Genomic DNA, 24,427 nt, shown 5'->3' with positions numbered 1-24,427 from the left:
TGGCAGTATAAATCTCCGCCGTTCCTGTGACAAAACACATGCAGAATAAATCATGCACAATATTGTGCGTAGAGTTGTAACCTTTAGCAAATATATATTCTGGTAGAAAAGCGGAATTCAAAGTCTTTATTCTGACTTCTGAAAAGTATACCTTGACAGTGATTGCAGTGTTTCTTACTTATGGAACCAATACCACTAGGAACGTTGTTTTGGGATCGCACTGAAGTGTTACCTGCCGGACACATTTTTTCAGCGAACCCACATTTTCCACGTGAGAGAGACTCGGCAATGGCTCGGCGAGTCGTGAGTAGCACGCTGGAGAAAAGCTTGAAAATTATAAACGAGAACACAGTTCAGCCCGAAAAGTTTTTAAGGTATGTCTAATCACAACGGTGCAAGAAGTAATATACCTACTGTAGTTTCTATAAATCCATTTCATTGTGGTTAGCAAACAGTTTATATGTCGGAACAGTTGCGATCGTTCAATGTGGATGAATTTCTAACGCTGAAACTTAAACCTTAGCTTTATTATATATTCTTTAATAGTGTGTAGGTTTCATTATGAGCCGATACAGCATTGCTGATATGCTTTTCGTTGACGATTCTGAGGAAGAATGGCCGTCTAGTGTATTTTAAATAAATTGACTTGACACAAGCAGTTCTGTTATCTGGTTGAATACGCTTAGCATACTTGACATGTACGAGCTCAGGGGGATGTGCACAGTTAACACTGAAAAGAAAATACAAATCAGAATTTGATTTAACATACCTGCCACTCTGTTTACAAACACTGTGCGTTAACGTACATGGAAAACCCAGCCATTTTAATAGATAAGCATGCAAAAGTGCACTCGATTCTGTCAGTAAATACGTTTGTATTAATCATGTCTTCCTTTTTTAAGTGTACAAGATGGCCTGGCATCAGAGTTCACAACACTTACAAAGACGCTTTATGATCTGCACAAAGTACAAGAATTGGAAGATGGAGTGGGCAGCCCCCTAAAGGAATTGGTTATAGAATGTTTTGACGAGGAGCAAATTTGGCAAGAACTTGAACTACAAAACAGTTCCGTTATTAGTTATTTTGAAAATGTCATTGCCGGAGTGCTCAAGAGTGGCACCCTAGACCTCATGCCACAGGATGAGGAGGATGATGAAGATGATATTTCAATGTCTGAGGATGATGCAGAAGGAGAGGATAGTCGGGTGGAAAATGGAGATGATGAAGCTATTGATGAAGAACTAAGTGAAGAGGAGGATGGGCATGAACCAGCAAGAGACAGACAAAAGTTGAAGGAGGTTCAGCAGTCCAGTGATGAAGATGATTCAGATACAAATTTTGACGTGGATGCATTGGAAAAGCATAACAAACAGTCTGTGTTGCAAAAGAAGAAAAAAGGAGGGAAGTCCGCTATTGATGACCGGTTCTTCAAACTGGCAGAAATGGAGGTGTTTTTGAATGAAATGGATAAAGAGGATGAAGGAGGGGGCAGTGATATTGACTATTTTCAGCAGCTGTCATCAGGTGATGATGAATTGGAAGAAGGAGAATTGTTTTCAGCAAGTAAGAAGAAAAAGACACAAAAGGTAAGACTACAGTCGGGTTTCTGTTATTACTTATAGTATAATCATGATGTGCAGCAACATGCAACTCATTTAAATTTATTCTTGGTATTCACATTTAACATTAAGGCCACCAGTCTTTAACTTTTAATTAATTCTGTTTTGGCTTATTAACGGTGGGCTAGAAATTTCAAGTTGTAATAATAACACTACTGCATAATGTTCTACTAACCCAAAATCCTCCTAACATTCTTAACTGTGTGAATTTCCCCTTGGGATTAATTATCTATCTATCTATCTGCTTCTGTGTCCTGTTTGTGGATAGAAATTAGTCCATTATGATACTTTTACAGAACAAATTAGACACACATGCGCATTATCATTATAAACCAATTTCAATTAAACTCATTCATTCATATATATGTATTTTTTGGGGTTTGGGTGGTTGGACTGTGGTGATGAATAGCGTTGCAGGTTGACTCTCAATATAATCAGTACAGTCTGTCTGCCTTTCTCACTGGTCTTCAACTAGTTCTATTAACAAGATTTTAATAGCTTCTAAACTGTACATGTGCTATTATATGTAAGTGCAACCTTTGATACTGCTAACCAGGCTCTCAGACTCTGTTCTCAACTTATTGACCTCATACGTATTAAAGCAATTTCAGCTTGTAAAGAAATGTTATGACACTACAGTGTCACAGTGTGCAGTTAGATGCAGTGTCCCTCAGGGCTCAGTACTGGGACTTTTGCAGTTTTCACTTTATAGGCTACCTTTGGGGGACTACAGTTTCATTTTTATACAAATGAAACTCTTTGGTATACTTCAATCAGATCTACTGAAATATCTCCAATTATGCTTTTAGCAGTTTTCAGTGACTTGGATTAGAAAAAAATTACATCTCTCTATTAGAAAAAAATTTTTGTGATGATACAAGACTTTTTTCCTGCAACGAGACATGATCTTTTGAAGAGAGACACTTTCACTTCCCACGAGACGGACAAGTCACGTCATACTTACAACCTTTGGAAGCAAGTCCCGTGATACACATGCAGAGCAGGTTAGAGATAATGGAAGTAGGAAAATTTGAAAGTCTCAAAAAAAATTAGAGTAAAGATTGCATTTACACAAACAAACTGAAAATATTACTCAGGGAAATAACAGAACAGCGAAAAGAAATTGAATATTCAGGTGCTGTACAGGCTTTTAAACATTCAAAGCTACGCATGAAATGCAGATCACGCAGCACACAGCAGCAGCAAGCCAACAGCTTCTCGAGCAAAGAGGAGGTGAAAAAAAACACCCGTTACTTGTTTCCCAATGTATCACTGTTTAAGAGGGGTTCTGGAGGAGCATCCGCGTCTCCTTGGGTTGCGTTCAGCCCCCCTCTTCACAATGACATGTAGCGCCTGGGGGGACAGAAGGGGTTGCCGAGTGAAGCCCCCTAGTGTCTTTAAATACTAAATGTAAAACAACTGAACTTTTCTGGTTATTGTGAATGTTGCCAACAGTACTGAGACTGTCACATGGGCATAAATATTACAACAACAACATTTATTTATATAGCACATTTTCATACAAAAAAGTAGCTCAAAGTGCTTTACATAATGAAGAAAAGAAAAATAAAAGACAAAATAAGAAATTAAAATAATACAACATAAGTTAACATAGAAAAAGAGTAAGGTCCGATGGCCAGGGGGGACAGAAAAAACAAAAAAAAACTCCAGACGGCTGGAGAAAAAAATAAAATCTGCAGGGGTTCCAGGCCACAAGACCACCCAGTCCCCTCTGGGCATTCTACCTAACATAAATGAAATAGTCCTCTTTGTATTTAGTACAAAGTACATTAGTATTAATGAGTCAGTACACACATAAGACATGATCTTTGACTTATTGTTAGGAGCAAGTTTTTAAAAAATTAGTTTAATTAGTAGTGCTGGTGTATTTTATATTACCACCAAGGAAACACGTCAACCTAAAATTAATGAAGTTTATATAGAGTGAACTGAATTTTTCTATGTTGGCAACAAAATCTTTTGTTTTCACCATTAAAAAATAAATCTTCATAGTAAACACACTCGTGATCAGACCTTCCTAAGAACTTCTCCTAAGTGCTGGATGGTGAGAAGTTTAGAGTATTTGATAATCACACTTTTCTGTTTTGGCAACACATGCTTTTGTTTTCAACATTAAAAAATGCATTGTGACATTCATCACATTGCAGATGTCACTTTGCTAAGTAGTGGTCTTCAAAGAAATATCAGTTCAAAGATGTGAAGGCAATGCCTTCAAATGATCTGAAGCTTCAACCATTTGATTGTTGCTGTGCATTTGTATGTGTAAAAAAACAAGTTTAAGCTAATCAAGTTGTTTTAAAATGGTAAAGTATGGAACCTTTCACGTTAGGTAGCTGATTGTGTGACACAACAAAAGGCTAAAAATATCAACAACCATAAACACTTGCCAATTATTTATACACATAAGAATTCACACTAAAGTCAATAATTTAAAAAATAATAAAAATCAGAATAGAGAGAAATTATTGTGGTCAAATTATCTCATTTGGAGGATTGTGATATATGCTTAATGAATTTACTTTAATTCTTATTTTCATAAGCTTAGGTTTAATCATTCTTTGCACAGAATTAATAGCAAATTGACAGCAACCGTGGTCTAATCCTAAAATGTCAACTGGAAATTCACAAGAACTCCGCAAAAGGGGAAGGTGAGATGTCACAATTGGTAACTCCAAAAATTCCCATAGCTGATGATAGGACATTAGCTCAGTGTTTAGCTTTGTGATACGAGTTCTTATGTTTGTAGTAGGGTTGTGAACCAGTATTTGAGATTAGGTTGTTTCATATTTAAAATAGTGTTTGAATATATGCAAATTTGCTTTGAATTCAAGGGAATTACATGTACTTTCATATTAGCCAGCTTTTTCACAATAAAAAATAAATAAAGTCTGTTGAGTAATTTTTTCATTCTCAAATACCGGCAAATGTTTTTTTAAGGGATTACTTTTGTTGTGCATGAACTAGATTTACACACCAGAGAGACAATTTGAATAATTAGCAAAGGGCGAACAAAACACCTCCATGGCATCTGTGAATACTATGGCTGCATGTGATGAGCAGTTTCATCTGATGTTTCTTCAACAGTAGAGCTGATGTTAGTGGTGCGCTACCTTTAAGAGTAGACAAGCAATACATTTTTTATATAGTACTTTCCTATGTATGGAAGAAAAAAAATGCTAGTAGTTGTCTTCAATGTATCAGATATTTTGAAACTAAAATATTAATAAATGAGCTTTATGTAGTGGGGAGCATTTTTGTTATATAAGTCAAGTCCAGGTAACATTACATATTAGGAGGTTAGCTTAGAATTTGATGGTGATTCATTCTTTGTACACAGTGTAAACTAAATATAATATACACAGTCCAAGTTAGGAACTGAAGGTGTTTGACTAGGTGTTGAAAAGTGAATCAGTGTTTACATTTTTGTGTTACTAGTAACAATCCATATTACATATCACTGTTAACTGCATAAACGGCTCTGAGTTGGAGTGAAATGCTTCTTCATTGTCTGTCTGCACAGTAGCACATTCTTGGAAATGTATGGTTGTAACAGTTACAATTTGAAGGGCAACACAAGTAAAATTATGTGATTCTTTGTGAAAAAAGATTAGTAATATTATGTTCTCAAACCTGCTTGGGCTGCGCTAATTCCAGAATTTTGTACAGTGATTTAGTAATGGTCTGTATTCTTTGCCACCTGATGTTTCTTTTCTATTCAAAAACATCAAACAACATGTCATTGCTTACAATACTTAATTTTACATATAATATGTGTACATATTTACTTAATTTTACATATAATATAGGTACATATAATATGTGTGTAAGGCTTGAAGAATGAAATTAATCATCTGTGTGACATTTGTAAACAGGACAGTCAGAATCAGTAACAAAATTCTAGACTGGCGGAAACTATCTTTAGAACATTAGAACACTCTAGACGAGAACAGGCCATACAGCCCAACAAATCTCGCCAGTCCTATCCACTTTGTTTCTTCCAAAAAACAATAAATTCAGTTTTGAAAGTCCCTGAAGTCTTAACTGTCTACCACACTACTTGGTAGCTTATTCCAAGTGTCTATCGTTCTTTGTGTAAAGAAAAACTTCCTAATGTTTGTGCGAAATTTACCCTTAATAAGTTTCCAACTGTGTCCCCGTGTTCTTGATGAACTCATTTTAAAATAACAGTCTCGATCCACTGGACTAATTCCCTTCCTAATTTTAAACACTTCAATCATGTCATCCTTTTATCTTCTTTTGCTTAAACTGAAGAGGCTCAGCTCTTTTAATCTTTCCTCATAATTCATCCCCTGTAGTGCTAGAATGAGCATAGTTGCTCATCTCTGTACCTTTTCTAGTGCTGCTATGTCCTTTTTGTAGCTTGGAGACCAAAACTGCACACAGTACTCACGATGAGGCCTCACCAGTGCGTTATAAACGTGGAGCAGAACCTCCTTGGACTTGTATCTTCCTTTAATATAAAGAATTACACACTACCTGGCTGTACTAAGGTGGACAACATACCACAAAAATATTGATTAAGTGGAAATGTTTTCAGTTCTGTTTGGTTTTTTTTTAATACAAGAGCTGTTTTCTTCTTGACTATTATAAAGATTTGACAAATCAAACGGGCTAGTTCTTTTTATTAAAAAGCTAACTTTTATCTTTAGAAATGTTTCTGGCAACATAAAATTACTAATGTAACTATATGTCCATTTATGCTTAGGAGGATCGGATTTTGTTCTTGACTAATAGATTGCTTATTTTGCAGCAGAACAGAAGTACAAGAGACTTGAAGTATGATGACTTTTTTGACCCCGTGGATTCTGTTTTCTCAAAGAAAGAGAAAAATTTTGGAAGAAGTATTGAAAAAGATAATGAAGAAATGGACGAGGATGAAATGATTGAAAATGAGTAATATATTTTATTGTATCTACTGTTACATCCCTAGTTTTGTAATAATTGTGGTAACTGTTAGTGTCTAGGGTATGAACAGCTGCTGAAACAAAATATTTAATATAAGTATGTTTAACATCTCAGGGAGTAGGAAAATTAGAACTGGTTAAGCACAAATTGGCTCTAATTTAACAGCCTAGCTTCAGTGTTTCATATTGTTTCAAAGTGACCACCCCAATTTCTCCACAGTTACATGCATTCTGTATTAGACAATAATTATTTGTGCTTAATATGTTCAAAATGTTCATATAGGGTTCTGGTGGAGACAACCATAGTCTACTTTTCATCATTCTTAAGAAAGAATGAAAATAATGACACAACTGAGGATCGCCTTGATAGGCAAGGAGTGTATATACAAATATTTTTTTCATTGTGGAAAAACTCCCCTGTAGTACAAAATCCCAGCTTCAAAAATGTATACCAGTGTTGCATTAGAACAGATGATTGGGCCCAGCAGAGGATATTGTGGATTTTCTTGTTGTCCCTGCTGGATGAAGAACACGCAACCCAATACTAGTGGGTGCTTTTTTATAATCTTTGTTTATCTGTGTATTTACAGTCGTTTGTCTGACTTCTCTCTTTATTAATAAATCCTGTAAAGACAGAGAGTGTATCATACCAGGTTATGGCAAAAGGATATGAAACTAACCCTGGGCAGCACTTTCATCAGGCCATTTTAACATTGTAGATTAACTTTACATGCACGTCTTCGGAATGGGAGGAATCCCGAGTGTTTTGGGAAAGAAACATCGGGGAAACAGACTGTAAAACAAAGTTGGTAGTTGAATAAAGGTTCATGGAGTTGTGATGTGGCAGTTTTAGTACCTATGATAATATTGTAGGTGATGTAATTTTTTTGTTTGTTTATGTTAAATGTACTTGTGATCATGCGATGTGATCATTTTATTTATACAGTATATCTTATCAGCTTACATTAAAAAAAAAAAAACCTCATTAAAAGCAGCTTTGAGATAATTTGTCATAGCAGCTAATAACAGCTGACTACAGTAGCTTGGGTCATTGTTTTTTTGTGGTAGGTTACCAATTACAGATTTTTGTATGTTTGTTTTTCCCCAAATATGCTAGCAAACAGTGCAACACAGCATAAGATGTAGTGTTATGACCTTTTCCGTTTCTGATATATAGCTTTGTGTTTCAGTTTTTATTGTTGTTGTATTATAGCGATAATCTCGATGACAATGAGGAATGGATGGAAGAAAAAGACGCTACAAAGAGGGTGACTTTTAACGTGTCAGAAGACAGCGAAGGAGAAGATGTTACTGATATCCTTGGTGGAAAAGCTAAGGCTCACGATGGTGCAGAACTGAAATCATCATTTGAAAAACGGCAGGAAATGGTAATTTATGCAAGTTTGTAAAGTGTACGGGAACTTGGGGCCAGTAATTTATATGTTAAGACGTGATTTGATGTGGAGTCTAAATATTTTCACTATGTCTTGATGGATTTTTTTTCCTACCCGTTACTACACTTTTCTCCCATGTCAGAAAAACATGCTTGACTCCAAATTAGCTGAATATGTGAGTTTGCCTTAAGGTGGATTGGCATTTGTTCAGGGTTAATTCCTGCCATTTACCACTGTTGTCAGCACAAGGTCTGGTACCCTGAACCCTCTGATTGAATTCAGTGTGTTCAGAAAATGGAAGAGTGGCTGTTTAAGGTGATATATTTTTGCCCCTGGTAGTCGTAAATGAAAGAAACCAGGAGCCTAGCTGTCCCACTGGCCTTACTATTTGGGTCTGAGCCACTGTTCTAGTCGGATAGCTTGTTTTTTTTTTTTTTTTTTTCTTCTTTCTTTCATTTCCTTCTTGGTTAAAATGTAGCATCTATTTTTCTAGTTAACCTTTCAACTAATTGTTAGTGTTAGCTTTGAATTCTAAAATGTATTGCCTTGACACTTGCTATAGCATCACATTTTGTAACCACAAATAGTTGCTCATGTTGATTCATCTGATTGTATTCCATGGGCACATTTAAAATATCTAAAACACATTGTCTTTATTGTTACTGTACACATACAGCAAGAAAGGATGTCTTTGTATTTTTCCTGGTGAACTGCCATCCAACTTGATTTAATACCAGTGCATACCACTAACAAATTTATTTGTTAAAGTCATTAGCCTAAATACAGAGTAGAATTGTTTACCCTTTCAAATTAAATGTTACCTTCCAACAGCCTTGGTTACAGTTGCTCCCAACAAAACATTATTTTATTTAAAGCTTCATTACTCTTTTTTTAAAAAAGCCCAGTATTATCACTCATTCCAATGGTCTGTGCCCCTCGAAAGCTGCCTGCCTTTAATTATTTTTGTTAGCCAGTGACCGTGAACTACATGATTTTAGTGGTTGGCTGAGTTTTGTTGGGCCACTAAAGCACTCTATTAGTCAGCCAGGTATCCCTAGTAGCTCCTTTCAAAATACTCTTCCATCCCATTATTATATGTAGTTATCAGAGGTAGAAATGGTATATATTAAGTTATTTCCCACCTTTTCTTTAACTGTTGTGGGGGGTGTTCACTTAGCTGGTGCTTGCTTACTGTATTATCTTCATACTGTAGCAGTGGTCAGCATGCAGGTACACTCGTATGGAACAGTTAATCATTGCATTTTTATCCTTGGCAACAATTAATTAAAATTGTGTTTTAAACCAGACACATGAGAAAAATACAGGAAAGCTCAAGGTGAAGATGGGCTATGGAGTGGAAATCAATTTAAGTCTGCATGGTCTTAGAGGATCTGTCAGAATTTGTTTTTCTCTCTCTCTCTCTAAATTGAGACATGTTCACTTCCCACACAGCCCAGCTTGAGAGCTGTAGTTATGTTATATTAACTCAATGTATGCTGATGAGCTTTTGAGTTGTGTGGTTTTTTTTTCCCCACCACTGCTCAAATACCAGTCAGTCTCCAGCTTGGTCCCATTAGCACCAGTTTGCTTTTCCTAATTCTTGGGTCATACTTCTTCTTCCTTTAATGAAGGCACCATGTACATAGAATCTTGAGTGACAGAGTTTCATCTGTACTGTTAGTAGCTTCATATAAGATGGTAATTTCAAAATGCATTTTATGTTTGTATACAGTATGTGTACACATAATCTATATATATAAAAATGGAATGGGTGGGTCGTCGGGTGGGCCTTTTTTTCATTCCGTCGTTTTTTCGACGTTTTGAAAATGTAGAATGATTATTTGATTTTTTTGTTTTTATTTGATCATGTCTATGTAGCCGCCGTCGTAATAAAGTATCGCTAAAATCGTCATTTATCGTAATTTATTTTTGATGTATAACGTCGCCGTCGTCGAGGTCAGTGATACCAGTGCAAAAAATCTGCTTACGGTTGAAAGACACGCCCTACTCACTGGACAGTTAAAAACACCAATCAAACTAACGATGACATCAAGTATTACCCAATCAAAAGTAGGAAAGGAGGCATCTTCATAAAATGCGTGTGGGATGATTTGCATGAGACGCTGCTTTAAAAAAAAAATGATAAAAAAAATACGGGATAAATCCCGTCCAGTATTGATTCAAAACGGGACGCGCAATTTCATTCTCAAACGCGGCACGATTCCGTATTTAAAGGACGGGTGGCAACCCTACAGTGCCAGGTAACCACCCATACAATCAGATTGTGATTCAGACTAGGAATGCAATGAATGTAATTACCCCGATCTACATACAAGGCGAAAGTCTTGCAACATTCAAAGATGATGGTTTGGGATAATTAGTACTTATTAAGTACAACATTGAACATAAAAGAGCTTATCAAGCCTTGAACCGAAAAAACCAAGATCTCAGAGATCGTAAAAAAAAAAAAGGAGGGAATGTCGTTTTACTCGCTGTAGATTTTACTCAAACATTACCAGTTATTCCACGAGGGAGACCAGCAGATGAACTCAACGCGTGTTTAAAATCCATGCTTCTCCCACGGTCGGTTATATGTCGTGTGTTCTCGGGTAGGTACACCAAAAAATGTATACATTTAAGCATGTAATGGGCAAAGAAAAAATTAGGTATACCCGAAGGCACTGCAGTAGTACTCAATGTAACTTTACTTCTTAAATGTTAATGTTTTACTGTTTAATAATTTATACGCTTCTTATATGTTGTTCAAATTCTTTTATCAAAATACCAGTGATAGCGCAATGCACGATAACATCGAGTGAATACACCATACGCATCCGCCCACGGCTGCCCTGCTGTGCGCAGATAGGACTTGATTGTACAATAAAATAAAATAAAGATAAAAAGACTAAAACAATCATCACCCATAAAGCGGATAGTAGACGTGACGTACTATATGTGTACCACATTTCAAGTGTATAGGTGCAACGGTTTGCGAGCTACAGGTCATTTAAAATCCTGGACAGACACACAAATTGCCACGGTAGCAAATTACAGAAGAAGATTTTACTGTTTAATAATTTACGAGCTGTATATACCCGGCGTTGCCCGGGGCAGAAGTAACCTAATCGGTCAAACACTTACATATATACCAAAGTAAACCTAATCGGTCAAACAGTTACATATATAAAAAAACCGAACCTAATCGGACAAACAGCTTCATATATACAGAAGCGAACCTAATCGGACAGACAGCTTCATATATACATAAGCAAACCTAATTGGTCAAACAGTTACATAAATACAAAAGCAAACCTAATCGATCAAACAGCTTCATATATACAGAAGCGAACCTAATTGGTCAAACAGTTATGCATGTGCACAATGATTTTACAAACATTATGCGTGTTAACAATCATGAAAAAGAAAAGATTGAGGAACTGTTCTTCTATATGTGATGAAGCCACTAATAAGACAGATTTTTTTCAGGACCCAGCTGTTTCATAACTAAACTACTGCCACCCCAAAGTAATGCCTAATAGTGGTTTTTCGGGTAGCTGTGGAATAAAAAGGGTGTTTTTTAGTCAGTAAGAATCTGACACTACCCTTCAGTATGGGCTGAAGGGTGCCTATGTAAGGTTTTACATCCTTCCCGTATGGAAAAAAAAACATACGAAACTTTTTTTTCATCATTACAGATAATCTCAGTCAAATGGAAGTACGCATTCTCAATTTATTTTTATGTAATTTTTACTTTTTCACAAAGCCATCCCATTCCAATTTGTATGAATAAACTTTTGCTACAGAGTTAGCAAAAGTTTATTCATGCACATATTTTAATACGGATAATCTATCTCTAATCAAGGTTCTCATTTTCATTCTAATTTAAAATAATAATAGATACTCATTTTTTTCTTCTGTTTTAGAAAAACCAATCTATGCCACCTACGTCTTCGTCAAGTCAGCTTCATCCAGCTTCATCACATATACAAGAAGAGTTCCTCAATCTTTTCTTTTTAATGATTGTTAACACGCATAATCTTTGTAAAATCATTGTGCACATGCATAACTGTTTGACCAATTAGGTTCGCTTCTGTATATATGAAGCTGTTTCATCGATTAGGTTTGCTTTTGTATTTATGTAACTGTTTGACCAATTAGGTTTGCTTATGTATATAGATTAGCTGTTTGTCCGATTAGGTTCGCTTCTGTATATATGAAGCTGTTTATCCGATTAGGTTCGGTTTTTTTATATATGTAACTGTTTGACCGATTAGGTTTACTTTGGTATATATGTAAGTGTTTGACCGATTAGGTTACTTCTGCCCCGGGCAACGCCGGGTATATACAGCTCGTCTTAATGTAAAAATTAATTGGGGTAATGTTTATTGTTGTGGTGACTGATGGTGAGAAAGGCACTTGGGGCCATTCAGCCAGTAAATCTATCAGCTACTGGCAAGTTCCCTGTAATATTTGGTTTAGGTCACAGTAACCATATATTACACTATAGAAAGATTAAAGAGCTTTTGCACTGTAGGTGAAGTTTGTTTAGCCCACAGTGCGATGGATAACATAATGCAAAAATAAATAAATTAGGAGGACGACGACTCTGATATTTGAAATGATTCTTTGCAGATGTCTGACAAGATCAAAACTCTTGAAAAGGCAGCACTAGACGAGAAACCATGGCAACTTACTGGAGAGGTTTTGGCACAGAAACGGCCTGAGAACAGCCTGCTTGAAGAAGATTTATCATTTGACCAAGCAGCTAAAATGGGTGAGAGATTATTTATTATCCATACGGAAAAGGAAGCCATTAGTAGGTGGTAATAAATTCCAGTTAAGAAAGGAAAAAAAGTTTGTAAAATTACTAGAATTTACAAGGAAATAAAATAAAGCTGTCATTGCGAACAATGATAAATTCTTCATGGTCCAATACCATGACATGTCTAAACAGTGTTTGTGTGGCAGCAGATAAGCTGAGCTGTCTTATTAGCTTTCCAAAGGTTAAATGCAAATGCAGCTCATATTTCAGCAATTTTGTTTTATACTTTAATAATAAAGAATTAAGACCTACAATAATTTTAATTGAATGTTAATTAATGCATTATATACATACACGGCCACACTCATTTTAAGACACTGGTAATTGTCAACCTCCATATCCTTATTTATTGCTTTTGGCAATATTAAATGGTGATAAAATGTCTTAACGATTTGTCATAAAGAACAAGTTTTTTTTATTTGCTTAAAGTATTACGCTGTTCACTTCAGAACAATCGCCTCCTTATTTATTAACCTACATTCCATAAATGTAAATAATAGCTCTTGTGACAGATAGGGGGCGCTGTCGTCCTTTTGAACCCTCAGATCAGACGCCAGATACCAGATAAAAGTCCAAATAATGGTTTTATTATAATAATACAGTGCACGGAGCACCTCCACTTCCACTATACTTCAATAAACAATCAATTCTCAATAATAAATCAATAATCCTCCACACCTCCCAGCAGCTCAGTCACCCTTCCTCCCAACTCGGCTCGATCTGCTGGAGTCACCCATAGTCCTTTTATACTTCTTGACCCAGAAGTGTTTCTGTCCCTTAGTCCATGTGACTTTATAACACTTCCGGGTCAGGTAAAACTCATTTCCTCTGTCGCTGTGACTAAGACGTGCTTCTGGGTTATAGAGCAAATATAAGTCCTTGAGCCTCCCTGCAGCGTCCTCTGGCGGCCCCCACGGTAATGCAAGGGCTGTGCATTAAAACTCCAATGTCCACGAGGCCCTGCTGGAATAATGGGCACCTCCATGTTGCAGGGAGGGCTCCATCTGGCGGCCTGGGAGTATTGGCCGGGACAAACTGCCGGCCATGTATCACACTCTATATTAAAGGAATACTCCACACAAAGATTATATATATTTTATATGCTACTTACCCATTGTGAAGATCAGCCTCTCTCCCTTGTTCATTGTTTAAGAGTCCTATCTTCAATTCAAAAGCACAGTATCATGGGAGTGTTCTTCCTGTTTATGTGTGCAGATTTGTTCAGAAGTATCTATTTAACAATATTTTAGCAAATATATGTTTGCTCTGCATGTTATAAGCAAACGATTGGCTAACTAACATGTGGATTATGTGACATGAGTAACGTGAGATCCCCCAAAATGATGATGCTTTTTTATATTGGTTGCTATTGTATAGCATTTGTCACAATTGGCCTGCTTTATATCATAAATCTTACCATCGTTTTCAATGAAAACGTGTTAAAATGTTTTCGCGGTCATAAGTACAAATCACTTGGAGTATGTAACATTATAAACAAATATCATTTTTGGGTGGAGTATTCCTTTAAGTCAGAACAGCACACTGGTATCATCCATTTTGCACCTGGCCTATTTTTTAGTTTAACTGAAAGAACAAATTCTGTTCTGGTGACATTTTGGTTGCAATAAAAACCTACTTCTGTGGCATATGCAATTTTATATTCAGACAAAATGATGAGGTTTCGTATGCATTAAAAGTTTCATGTGACTGTGCGAAAATAACTGGTAATTCTTGGATAAACCATAAAAGTTTTAATGTGTCTACACTGTATTCTGTAGCTCCTGTTATAACAGAAGAAACCACTATTCATCTTGAAGATATTATTAAACAAAGAATTAAAGACCAGGTAAGCATATGCCCGGCATGTATCATCATATTGGTATCATTGCAGTGTGAGAAACAATGTGCAGTTTGATTAGTAGGCAGGTATAATTAAAGTTGTTTTATAATACTATTTTAACAAACAGAAGTTTGAAGATGTCTCTTGGATTGGTAGAGTATTGTTTCCTGGCTATAAAGAGAAAATTCACAGTCTTTCACAATCCATTGTCATTAGGTTTACTGTATCTGGTACAAGTATTTGAACATTTATCAAGAAAGGTTCCAAGAAATTAGTAGCGCTGGAAAACCTAAAGATGAAAACTGCATCCATTCAATACTGAATTTAATTTGCTGAACTGCTGGTATCATAATTTCTACTAATAAAAATATAGTAATTCATCTTTGGGACACTTGTTTACTGTTTTTGTTGTTTGTTTTTTTTTCAGCATTCTGTGCTTCATTGTTCAGTATGCATGCTTAATAATAATGAAAAAGTTATTATAAAAGTAATTGCCTTTTAGGTTTGGGATGATGTGGTGCGCAAAGAAAAGCCAAAGGAAGACACATTTGAGTATAAGAAGAGGCTGACTTTGAATCATGAGAAGAGCAAGTTGAGTTTAGCAGAGGTGTACGAACAGGAATATCTAAAACAGAACAAGGTTTGACAATAATGCTTTTTCATTGGACTGTTGGAAATGTACTTTACAGTTATTACTTTACTTTGAAGTCATTTTGATCTTTTTGTTCATAAGGACGCATTGGCTGTTTAATGGAGTTTGCCACTATTTTTATTTTTAACTATATAGCAAAAAGCAGAGGAAGAAGAGAATCCAGCTCATACTGAAATCCAGAAGCTAATGGACTCTCTGTTTCTAAAACTTGATGCACTTTCTAACTTCCACTTCATACCAAAACCAGTGAGTATTTTGTTTTTATGTTTTTGACCACAGTGGCAGTAAATTGACAGATAACACATTGTATTTCTTTGTTGTAATTTAGAAAGGTAAACTCTGTTCTGTAGCATATTCCAAATCAACCTGTTAAATACATTTGTTCATAAATATCAGGTATATTTCAAAACCCGAGTCTCAAGTACATTTTTATTAGGCTTAAGACAGAAGAGAGAGAGAAGCACACTATTATTCATTAAAATAGCCCCCCATGGCTGGCATATATTGAGGAAGATGACTTGTTTACTGTCTGAAAATCAAAATGTGAGAGTGTAACATTAGCTGTACCCAAACATGTGGAGCTCAAAGCAGCAGTCAGGTTATTTAATGTGTCTGATGCACAATACATAAAAACAATAATTCACATCCAAGTGTAGTAGGATATTGCACCATTTTTGCAAGAAGAAAACTTTCCAGTTATATGAGGGATGAAGAATGTGGAAATCTACTTTGTACATGACCCTCCAGAACTTTCAAAGTGTAATGTTTAGATGTTGTAATTGGAAAAGTTATGGAAGGCATTTGAGTTCATCCTGGTATTCATGAAACTCACTTGAATTGGTTTAGCAGTGTTTGGGCAGGGTTACCTTTCTAGAACCATACTTAAGAATTATCTAATAACCACGTGGTATGATTTCTCTTCCTTAGGCTGCACCAGAAATAAAAATTGTTTCCAATCTGCCATCAATTGCCATGGAGGAGGTAGCACCAGTAAGCATCAGCAATGCAACGCTGCTCGCACCAGAAGAAATTAAAGTAAGGAATGGGTTAGACTTTTATTTGATATGTTGTAAGGAAAATTTAAAGTTAAAAAAAATTATTTTTATGCACAATTAACATGAATATTTGTTTAGACGTATTTAAATACATATTTTTGGGAAAGTTATTCGTACTTGTGAATGTAATTGCTTTAACAGTGGATCTAAAAATACACATTTAAATATTAAAAAATATATTTGCATAGCTTCAATATCAGTACATTATTAAAAGGAGAATTATACAGTTGCATGTCTTTTGCTTGTAATGTGTGTTTAGTTAATAGTCTGCGTCTCATTATCCTTTTGTATATTAATTCAAATTAATTACCCGATATAGAAGTTTTAAAAAGGCATTAGAAATTGATTACAGCATGTGACATAGTTCACATTCTTGTTTGCTGTCTGTCCAGGAAAAGAACAAAGCTGGAGATATCAAGGGTGAAACTGAAAAATCTGTCACAGACAAAAAGAGGGAGAGGCGAAAGAAAAAACTTCAGAAGAAGTTCAGGCTACGGGAGAAAGCGAAACGGCTAAAACTTAAAGAGAAGAAAAATGAAGGAAAGAATATAAAATTTTCACAAAAAGAAGCTGCCCAAAAGCTGAAGAAGCTGGCTAAAGAAGGCACTGCCACTTTGCTTAAGGTAGGAATCAAGCTTTGTGAGTTTGTGCATGTTTCTGTTCTAACTGCAGGTACGCAGAGGTTAGAGTGGATTGATATACTGTATGTGGTCACGGGAGATTTTAAGGAATATTTTCACTGTTCAGTTTTTCAAGGCCACAAAAATGTCAAACAGTAAACCAATATAATAGTTTTACGATTTTCTTTAAGCATTGGACAGCCACAGTAATAGTTTCAAGGTTTTCCTTTAAAAATTTCATTTATGCTTGTGAAACATGAGTACAGGTCAGTTTATTTCCAAACCCTTACTGTCAATTTCCTGTATTTTAGCAAATACAACATATAAAGGTAATATGGCCCTAAAGCACATTCTCTGAAATGCCAAAACTGACTTTCTGAAATTTTAAATGTAGAGAATGGTTCAGTACTCTAAACAAGATCATTCATCAGTTATTAGAGTTGAGTTTCTTTGACAGTACATATAGTACTAAGTCATTGTACAGATATGCAGTGTTCTATGATAGTATTTTTTATAAAACTTGGCACAAGAGCAGGTATTAGTCCTATAGACTTCGCTGTGTATCTCTCAGCTGACAAACAAGGCGGGGTAGTCTCAGTCAAGACTGATGGTCTGTCAGAAAGTCTTAATGTAATTGGGAATGTGTTTGTGATGGTCAAAGTCCAGAATTTACTTCTGATTTGTCCCCAAGGCTTCAACATAGGTTACATCTACAGGTTATCCTACTGTAAATTAGGCCAAGCAGATAATAGGCAGGTAGGTGAATAGGTTTTGGTTTATACACATTTTCCTCACTCAGAATAACACCATTCCTAAAGCAGATTATTCCAGTTCAGAATTGTGGGGGATTGAAGCCAATCCCAGTAGCATTGGGTGTAAGACAGAAAGAAACCATCCTTGGACAGAGTGCTAGTTCACTGCAGTACCGCTCATGTACACATACTCACTCACAAAAGGGTCAGTTGAGATTTACCAGTTTGTGTACTTTACATATGTGAGGAAAACTGAGTACCTAAAGAAAAGAACACATAGACATGGAAACACATGCAATCTTCACACAGATGACAAGTGTGTGTCTGACCAAACCAAGAATGCTGGACCCATAAGACAGCACAGCTTACAACTGTGAAAACACGAGGCCCACAAAATAGTTATGAGGTATAACCAAGTGTGTGGGAATGATTGTCCGTATCTGAAGGAGGCTCACACAATGGAAACATCAAAGGTGCTGGAGAAAAACTGTAACTTCATAATCTTAAAGGGTACACATTCTCCACATTTGCCTTTAGTGGCAACCAAGTAGTGGATGTTTAAAAAAAAAAAAAAATTACACCCCAAGCCTAGATGCAGTGGATAAACTAATATAAAATTAAAAACAAACACTGAATTGGCAGCTGTTCCTACTTTTTATTATTGTGTGTTACACCAAAGTTAAAAACCAAGAAATGCTAACATTCTATCTGACTAGCACACACCTTTCTCTTGACAACAGTACAGTGTTTAGTATTCAGAGCTTATTCTTCACATCAACAACATTTACCTAGCATTCAAAACAATTTCTGTTCTGTTATGTCAGAGGACTGGGACTTTGTGAAGTGGGGTCCAGCCTCACGTGGGGAGGCAAAATGGGTGGGGTGGGGGGATAAGGGGGGAAGAGAAAGAGTGCAAGCTATATCTAATCTATCCTTTTGATCATTATAATTACCTACGTAACAACAGGCTGCATGGCAATAACTCATGGGGAAATTGGAAATTAAGGTTAAAGCTGTCTCACTTACAGTTGAGACTACAAAATAACATCAAAAATTCAGAATCAATGTCTCCATGATGTACAGTTAGCTTTGTGGGCTGGAATGTTAAAGGCCTGAATCACGAATTAAAGAGAAAGTATTCTCTCACCTAACAGGTCTAAATGCTAAAATAGTATTTTTACAGGAGACCCACTTACTAAGCAAGGATCAGTTCCGGCTGCAAAAAGACTGGACTGGCCAAATGTTCCATTCCTGCTTTACAAAGAAAACTAGAGGTGTGGGAATTCTCATACATAGAACAGTCTCATTTGTAGCATCCGATGTTGTATCTGATCCTGAAGGGAGATATGTGATCATCATTGGCAATTTATTTAACTGTAAAGTGATTTTGATAAATGTTTATGCACCCAATGTTGATGATAGGGAATTCATGCAAAATGTATTTGCATCCATTCCCAATGTGAACACTCATAAAATTACCCTAAGTTCTTGTCTATAAGCCGCGGCTTATCTAAGGAAAAAAGTTGTGAAAATGAAAAAATAGAATATCGGCTTATACATAAGTCCGGTTTATACAGTAATCCCTCCTCCATCGCGGGGGTTGCGTTCCAGAGCCACCCGCGAAATAAGAAAATCCGCGAAGTAGAAACCATATGTTTATATGGTTATTTTTATATTGTCATGCTTGGGTCACAGATTTGCGCAGAAACACAGGAGGTTGTAGAGAGACAGGAACGTTATTCAAACACTGCAAACAAACATTTGTCTCTTTTTCAAAAGTTTAAACTGTGCTCCATGACAAGACAGAGATGACAGTTCTGTCTCACAATTAAAAGAGTGCAAACATATCTTCCTCTTCAAAGGTATGTGTGTCAGGAGCACAGAATGTCACATAGATAGAGAAAACAATCTCTAGCAAACAAATCAATGGTGCTGTTTTTCTTTTAAGTATGCGAAGCACCGCGGCACAAAGCTGTTGAAGGCGGCAGCTCACACCCCCTCCGTCAGGAGCAGGGAGAGAGAGAGACAGAGTTTGTTTTTCAGTCAAAAATCAATACGTGCCCTTCGAGCTTTTAAGTATGCGAAGCACTGTGCAGCATGTCTTTTCAGGAATCAGCTTTACAAAAGATAGCAACGTGAAGATAATCTTTCAGCATTTTTAGACGAGCGTCCGTATCGTCTAGGTGTGCGAACAGCCCCCCTGCTCACACCCCCTACGTCAGGATCACAGATAGTCAGCGCAAGAGTGAGAGAAAAGTAAGCAATCTAGCTTCTCAGCCATCTGCCAATAGCGTCCCTTGTATGAAATCAACTGGACAAACCAACTGAGGAAGCATGTACCAGAAATTAAAAGACCCATTGTCCGCAGAAATCCGCGAACCAGCAAAAAATCCGCGATATATATTTAAATATGCTTACATATAAAATCACAATTTAAATGACCGCTACGCGCGTGTGTTGACTCGGCGACGCCCAGAGCAGAAAGAACGCGCTCCGGCCGCTCCAACGGCGCCATGCGGGGAGTGAGAGAGACGCCAATATCTCACACTCTCTCCCCCCTTAAAGAAATTAAATGAGTGCGAGTGAGACCACTGACCTCCCTCCCTTCTATTAGTTATAGGTTATAGTACGTTCGGCTTATCCATGAGTCCGGCTTATCTATGATACGATTTTATTTTAAAAATTCGTATGATTTTTGGTCTCCGGCTTATACATGAGTCTGGCTTATAGACAAGAACCTAGGGTATAATGGCTGGGGACTTTAATTGTGTTTTTAAATCCACTCTTAGATAGGTCTCCTGTCACAGGGGGGATGACATCTAACACTGCAAAGACAATTACACAGTTTTTAACTGACCACAACTTATCAAACCCCTGGAAGTTTCTAAATTCAAACTCAAGAACATATTCCTTCTACTCACCAGTGCATCATTGCTACTCAAGAATTGATTATTTGTTTATAAATAATAATTTCTTGCCTACGATTAAATCTTGCAAGTACGACACTATTGTTATTTCTGACCATGCCCCTCTGATCTTGGAGCTAAAATCATTATGCCCCACATACTCATCTCGCAGATGGCATCTTAACCCACTTCTGTTAGCAGACGAGAACTGTACAGAATTTATATCAAAACAAATCAGTTTCTTTCTAGAGACAAATACATCCTCAGAGGTCTGTGCAGGAATACTCTGGGGAAACTCTGAAGGCCTTCTTAAGAGGGCAGATTTCATATCTTTCCCACAGAAATAAATTAGAAACCAAGAAGGTATCGGAGCTAACCAGCAAAATTACTAGAATAGATTGAGAACATGCCAGGTGTCCAAGTGAGGCTCTTCATAGGAAAAGGCAGGCTCTGCATTCAGAGCTCAACCTCTTAACAACCAAAGAAACTAAACAACTCATTTTTAAATAAAGACATCATTACTATGAACACGGAGAGAAAGCTAATAAGCTCTTAGCTCAACAAATCCACAAGCAAGAAGTTCGCAATGCAATCCCAGCAATCACCAACATGAACAGAGATAAAATCATTGACCATAAAAATATAATGCACACATTTAGAGACTACTATAAATCCTTATATTCTACTGAGTTTAAAGAAGACAACACACAATCTAATGCATTTCTGGATGCATTACAGATACCACAAATAGATACTCTTAGTGCAGAGGAATTGGATAAACCTTTGGCGCTATCAGAATTACTAGATGTTATAAAGTCACTTCAGAGTGGGAAAGCAGCAGGCCCTGATGGCTACCCTGTCGAATTTTATAAGAAATTCTCCACTCAGCTAGCTCCCCTCTTATTAAAAATGTGAATTTCCCCTTGGGATTAATAAAGTATCTATCTATCTATCTATTAGTAACATTACAGAAGCTAAAGACAATAAAATTCTACCTCAAACTTTTCGCCAAGCATTATTCACAGTCTTTCCTAAATAAAATAAGGACTTATTACAATGTGCGTCATACAGACCAATTTCACTTCTGAATAATGATGTTAAGATACTCTCCAAAGTCCTAGCTAGAAGGATGGAGAAAGTGCTGCCTTCGGTAATATCACAAGATCAAACTGGATTTATTAAAGGCCGACACTTAGCTTCCAATCTTCGATGCCTGTTTAACTTTGCAGGTGAATATATTACATTAAACACCCAGAGATGATCTTATCGTTGGATGCAGAAAAAGCATTTGACATGATTGAATGGATCTACCTTTTCACTACATTAGAGGAATTTGGGTTTGGCCCGAACATTTGTGCATGGATCAAACTACTGTATACCAATCCAGAAGCTTCAGTTTGTATTAACAACATTTGTTCAGACTACTTTAAACTAGAACGTTGTACCAGACAAGAATGCCCCCTGTCACCACTACTTTCTGCAATCGCCATTGAACCACTGGCAGTTCACTGTCGAAATGCTTATCAGATAAAGGGGATTATCAGAGAAGGACTTGAACAGAAAATTTCTCTATATGCAGATAATACGGTACTGTATATATCAGACCCACAAAATACTGTGCCTACAGTCCTAACAGCACTTACAGAATTTCAAAAGATTTCTGGTCTCAGAATTAATTTGAATAAAAGTGTGCTCTTTCCAGTGAATTCTCAAGCATACAATATTAGATTGGACACCTTTCCTTTTATCATTACAGATCAGTTTAAATACCTAGGGATAAATATCACAAGTAAATATAAAACTCTTTATCAACTAAAATTTCGCCGTCTGTATCGAAAAAATTCAGCAAGACTTGCATAGATGGTCAACCCTTCATCTCACTCTAGCTGGAAGAATTAACGTTGTTAAGATGAATATTCTTCCTAAGCTTCTCTTTTTATTTCAAAACATTCCAATATACATCAATAGATCATTTTTTAAGCAATTACATTCAACCATAACGTCATTTATTTGGAACTTAAAACAACCACGTATCCAAAGAGCGACCCTACAAAGACCTAAGGCAGAAGGTGGCATGGCTGTACCTAACTTTCAGTTTTATTACTGGGCAGCAAACATACAAGCTATAAAAACCTGGACATGGACACAAATAGATGAACATACACAGGCTTGGTCCGCAGTAGAAATAAAAACCTGCAGTACTTCTTTATATTCCCTGCTTTGTGCCCCTGTTAATGCAAGTTATATCGCCAATATACTAATAACCCAATTGTGCTTGACTCACTCAGAATATGGAACCCATGTAGGAAACATTTTAAGATAGAGAATCTTATCTGTGGCACCTCTGTATGAGAACCTCCTTTTTCAACCCTCGCAGACATATTACAGTTTTTAATATCTGGAAAACATTTGGGATTAAATTACTTAGAGATCTTTATATAGACAACATCTTTGCATCCTATGAACTATTACGTTCCAAATTTAACTTTTCAGCAACACATTTCTTTCACTATCTTCAAATTAGAAACTTTGTTAAACAGAACCTGCCCAATTTTCCTCATCTCCCACCTTCCTATATGCTGGAAAAAATATTGCTCAGTTTCGAGGACTCAGACAGCATTTCTGTAATATATAAAATTATTTTACAGTCCCTCTTTCTCAGGGGTGGGGGGTTGATTTGTTTTCACTTCTATTTTTTGTAAAAATTGATCTATTTGTATGGAATGATTACAATAAAATCAGTAAAATTTAAAAAACAAATTATTTTCTAAACGCAAGTTCTTTTTTTTAATTTTAAGATTATTAAATTTGCTTATGAATAGAAAATCAAAAGTTTGTCTTTTATATGCATATTTCTGGATTGTGGATTATTAAGTTCTTTCATTTAAACAGGATGATGGAAAGGACAAAGCTTTGCGCTCTTCACAAGCATTTTTCTCTGTGCTGCAAGACCAGGTAAAAATGCAAATCAAAGGAGCCAAAAATGAAAAATCCAAAAAGAAGAAGAAGAAAGAAGTGTCTGCTGTCAAATTAAAACTGTAATATAGGATATCTTACTTTTGTACAGAACAATCTTTTGAACTTTTTATGTATGTGCCATTGTACATCTTCACATGTTAAATAAAATGTTTGTTTAAAACCCTTAGTGTGCATGTCTGTTTTTATATAGTGTCCATTTAATTTTAAGTACCATCACAAAGCATTTCATAAGGCAATCAGATTTAAAAACCGCACCAATCCTTACATTAAATAGTAAACATCAGACATAAAGGCACTACAGATACAGAAATGAAGTTTCTTAAGACATAGTGAAGTATTGAATCTTGGAAGAACTAGTAAGTTTGGGCTGTGGAAACATTTATTGAATGACTAGAGCCTAGATTATAGAATCACAGTTTAGTCCGGGGACCTCCAACTCCAGTCCTGGAGGGCCACAATGGCTGCAGGTTTTCATTCTAACCCTTTTCTTAATTAGTCACCTGTTTTTGCTGCTAATTAACTTCTTTTGAATTAAGTTTAATGGACTTGTTTTTTAAGATTTGTTCCCCGGAATTTCTACATTGTTTCTCTGAATTGCTTAATTTCTTTCCTTAAACAGAAATGAAATGTGAAGTGTGAATGCGAAGACCAACTAAGTCAGGGCCTCAAACTCCAACCAATTTCACTCCAACCAGTTTCTTAATTAGGCACCGAGTCTTGTTAATTAAACCTGTTCTTTAATTCCATGGCTTGTTGCTGCTCTCATTGTGCAATAGCAGACATTTCCGGAATTGTTTTTCTAAGAGCTCTGTTAAAATGTTTTGGGGACCTGAGCAGATCA

The 24,427-nt window shown here is 36.3% G+C and overlaps 1 protein-coding gene across 2 annotated transcripts; it reads left to right on the top strand.

Moving 5' to 3' along the window:
• Positions 1 to 22: 22 nt before the first annotated feature.
• On the top strand, positions 23 to 23,746 carry mphosph10 (M-phase phosphoprotein 10 (U3 small nucleolar ribonucleoprotein)). Of its 2 annotated transcripts, none has more exons than XM_028823267.2 (11): positions 23 to 374; positions 903 to 1,587; positions 6,416 to 6,555; positions 7,780 to 7,954; positions 12,593 to 12,734; positions 14,561 to 14,628; positions 15,125 to 15,262; positions 15,410 to 15,520; positions 16,202 to 16,309; positions 16,722 to 16,952; positions 23,500 to 23,746. In XM_028823267.2, the coding sequence occupies exons 1-11, from the start codon at positions 181 to 183 to the stop codon at positions 23,647 to 23,649; spliced, it is 2,142 nt and encodes a 713-aa protein (XP_028679100.2). In that variant the 5' UTR covers positions 23 to 180; the 3' UTR covers positions 23,650 to 23,746. The 2 variants fall into 2 exon arrangements, with proteins under 2 accessions (XP_028679100.2, XP_028679099.2); XM_028823266.2 differs by having other exon boundaries at positions 25 to 374; positions 6,413 to 6,555.
• The last annotated feature ends 681 nt before the right edge of the window (positions 23,747 to 24,427 follow it).

Source organism: Erpetoichthys calabaricus, chromosome 17, assembly GCF_900747795.2.
Source record: "Erpetoichthys calabaricus chromosome 17, fErpCal1.3, whole genome shotgun sequence".
Classification (NCBI taxonomy): domain Eukaryota; kingdom Metazoa; phylum Chordata; class Cladistia; order Polypteriformes; family Polypteridae; genus Erpetoichthys; species Erpetoichthys calabaricus.
The sequence above is the reverse complement of the archived record's forward strand: the minus strand, read 5'-3'. Positions and strand labels throughout refer to the sequence as shown.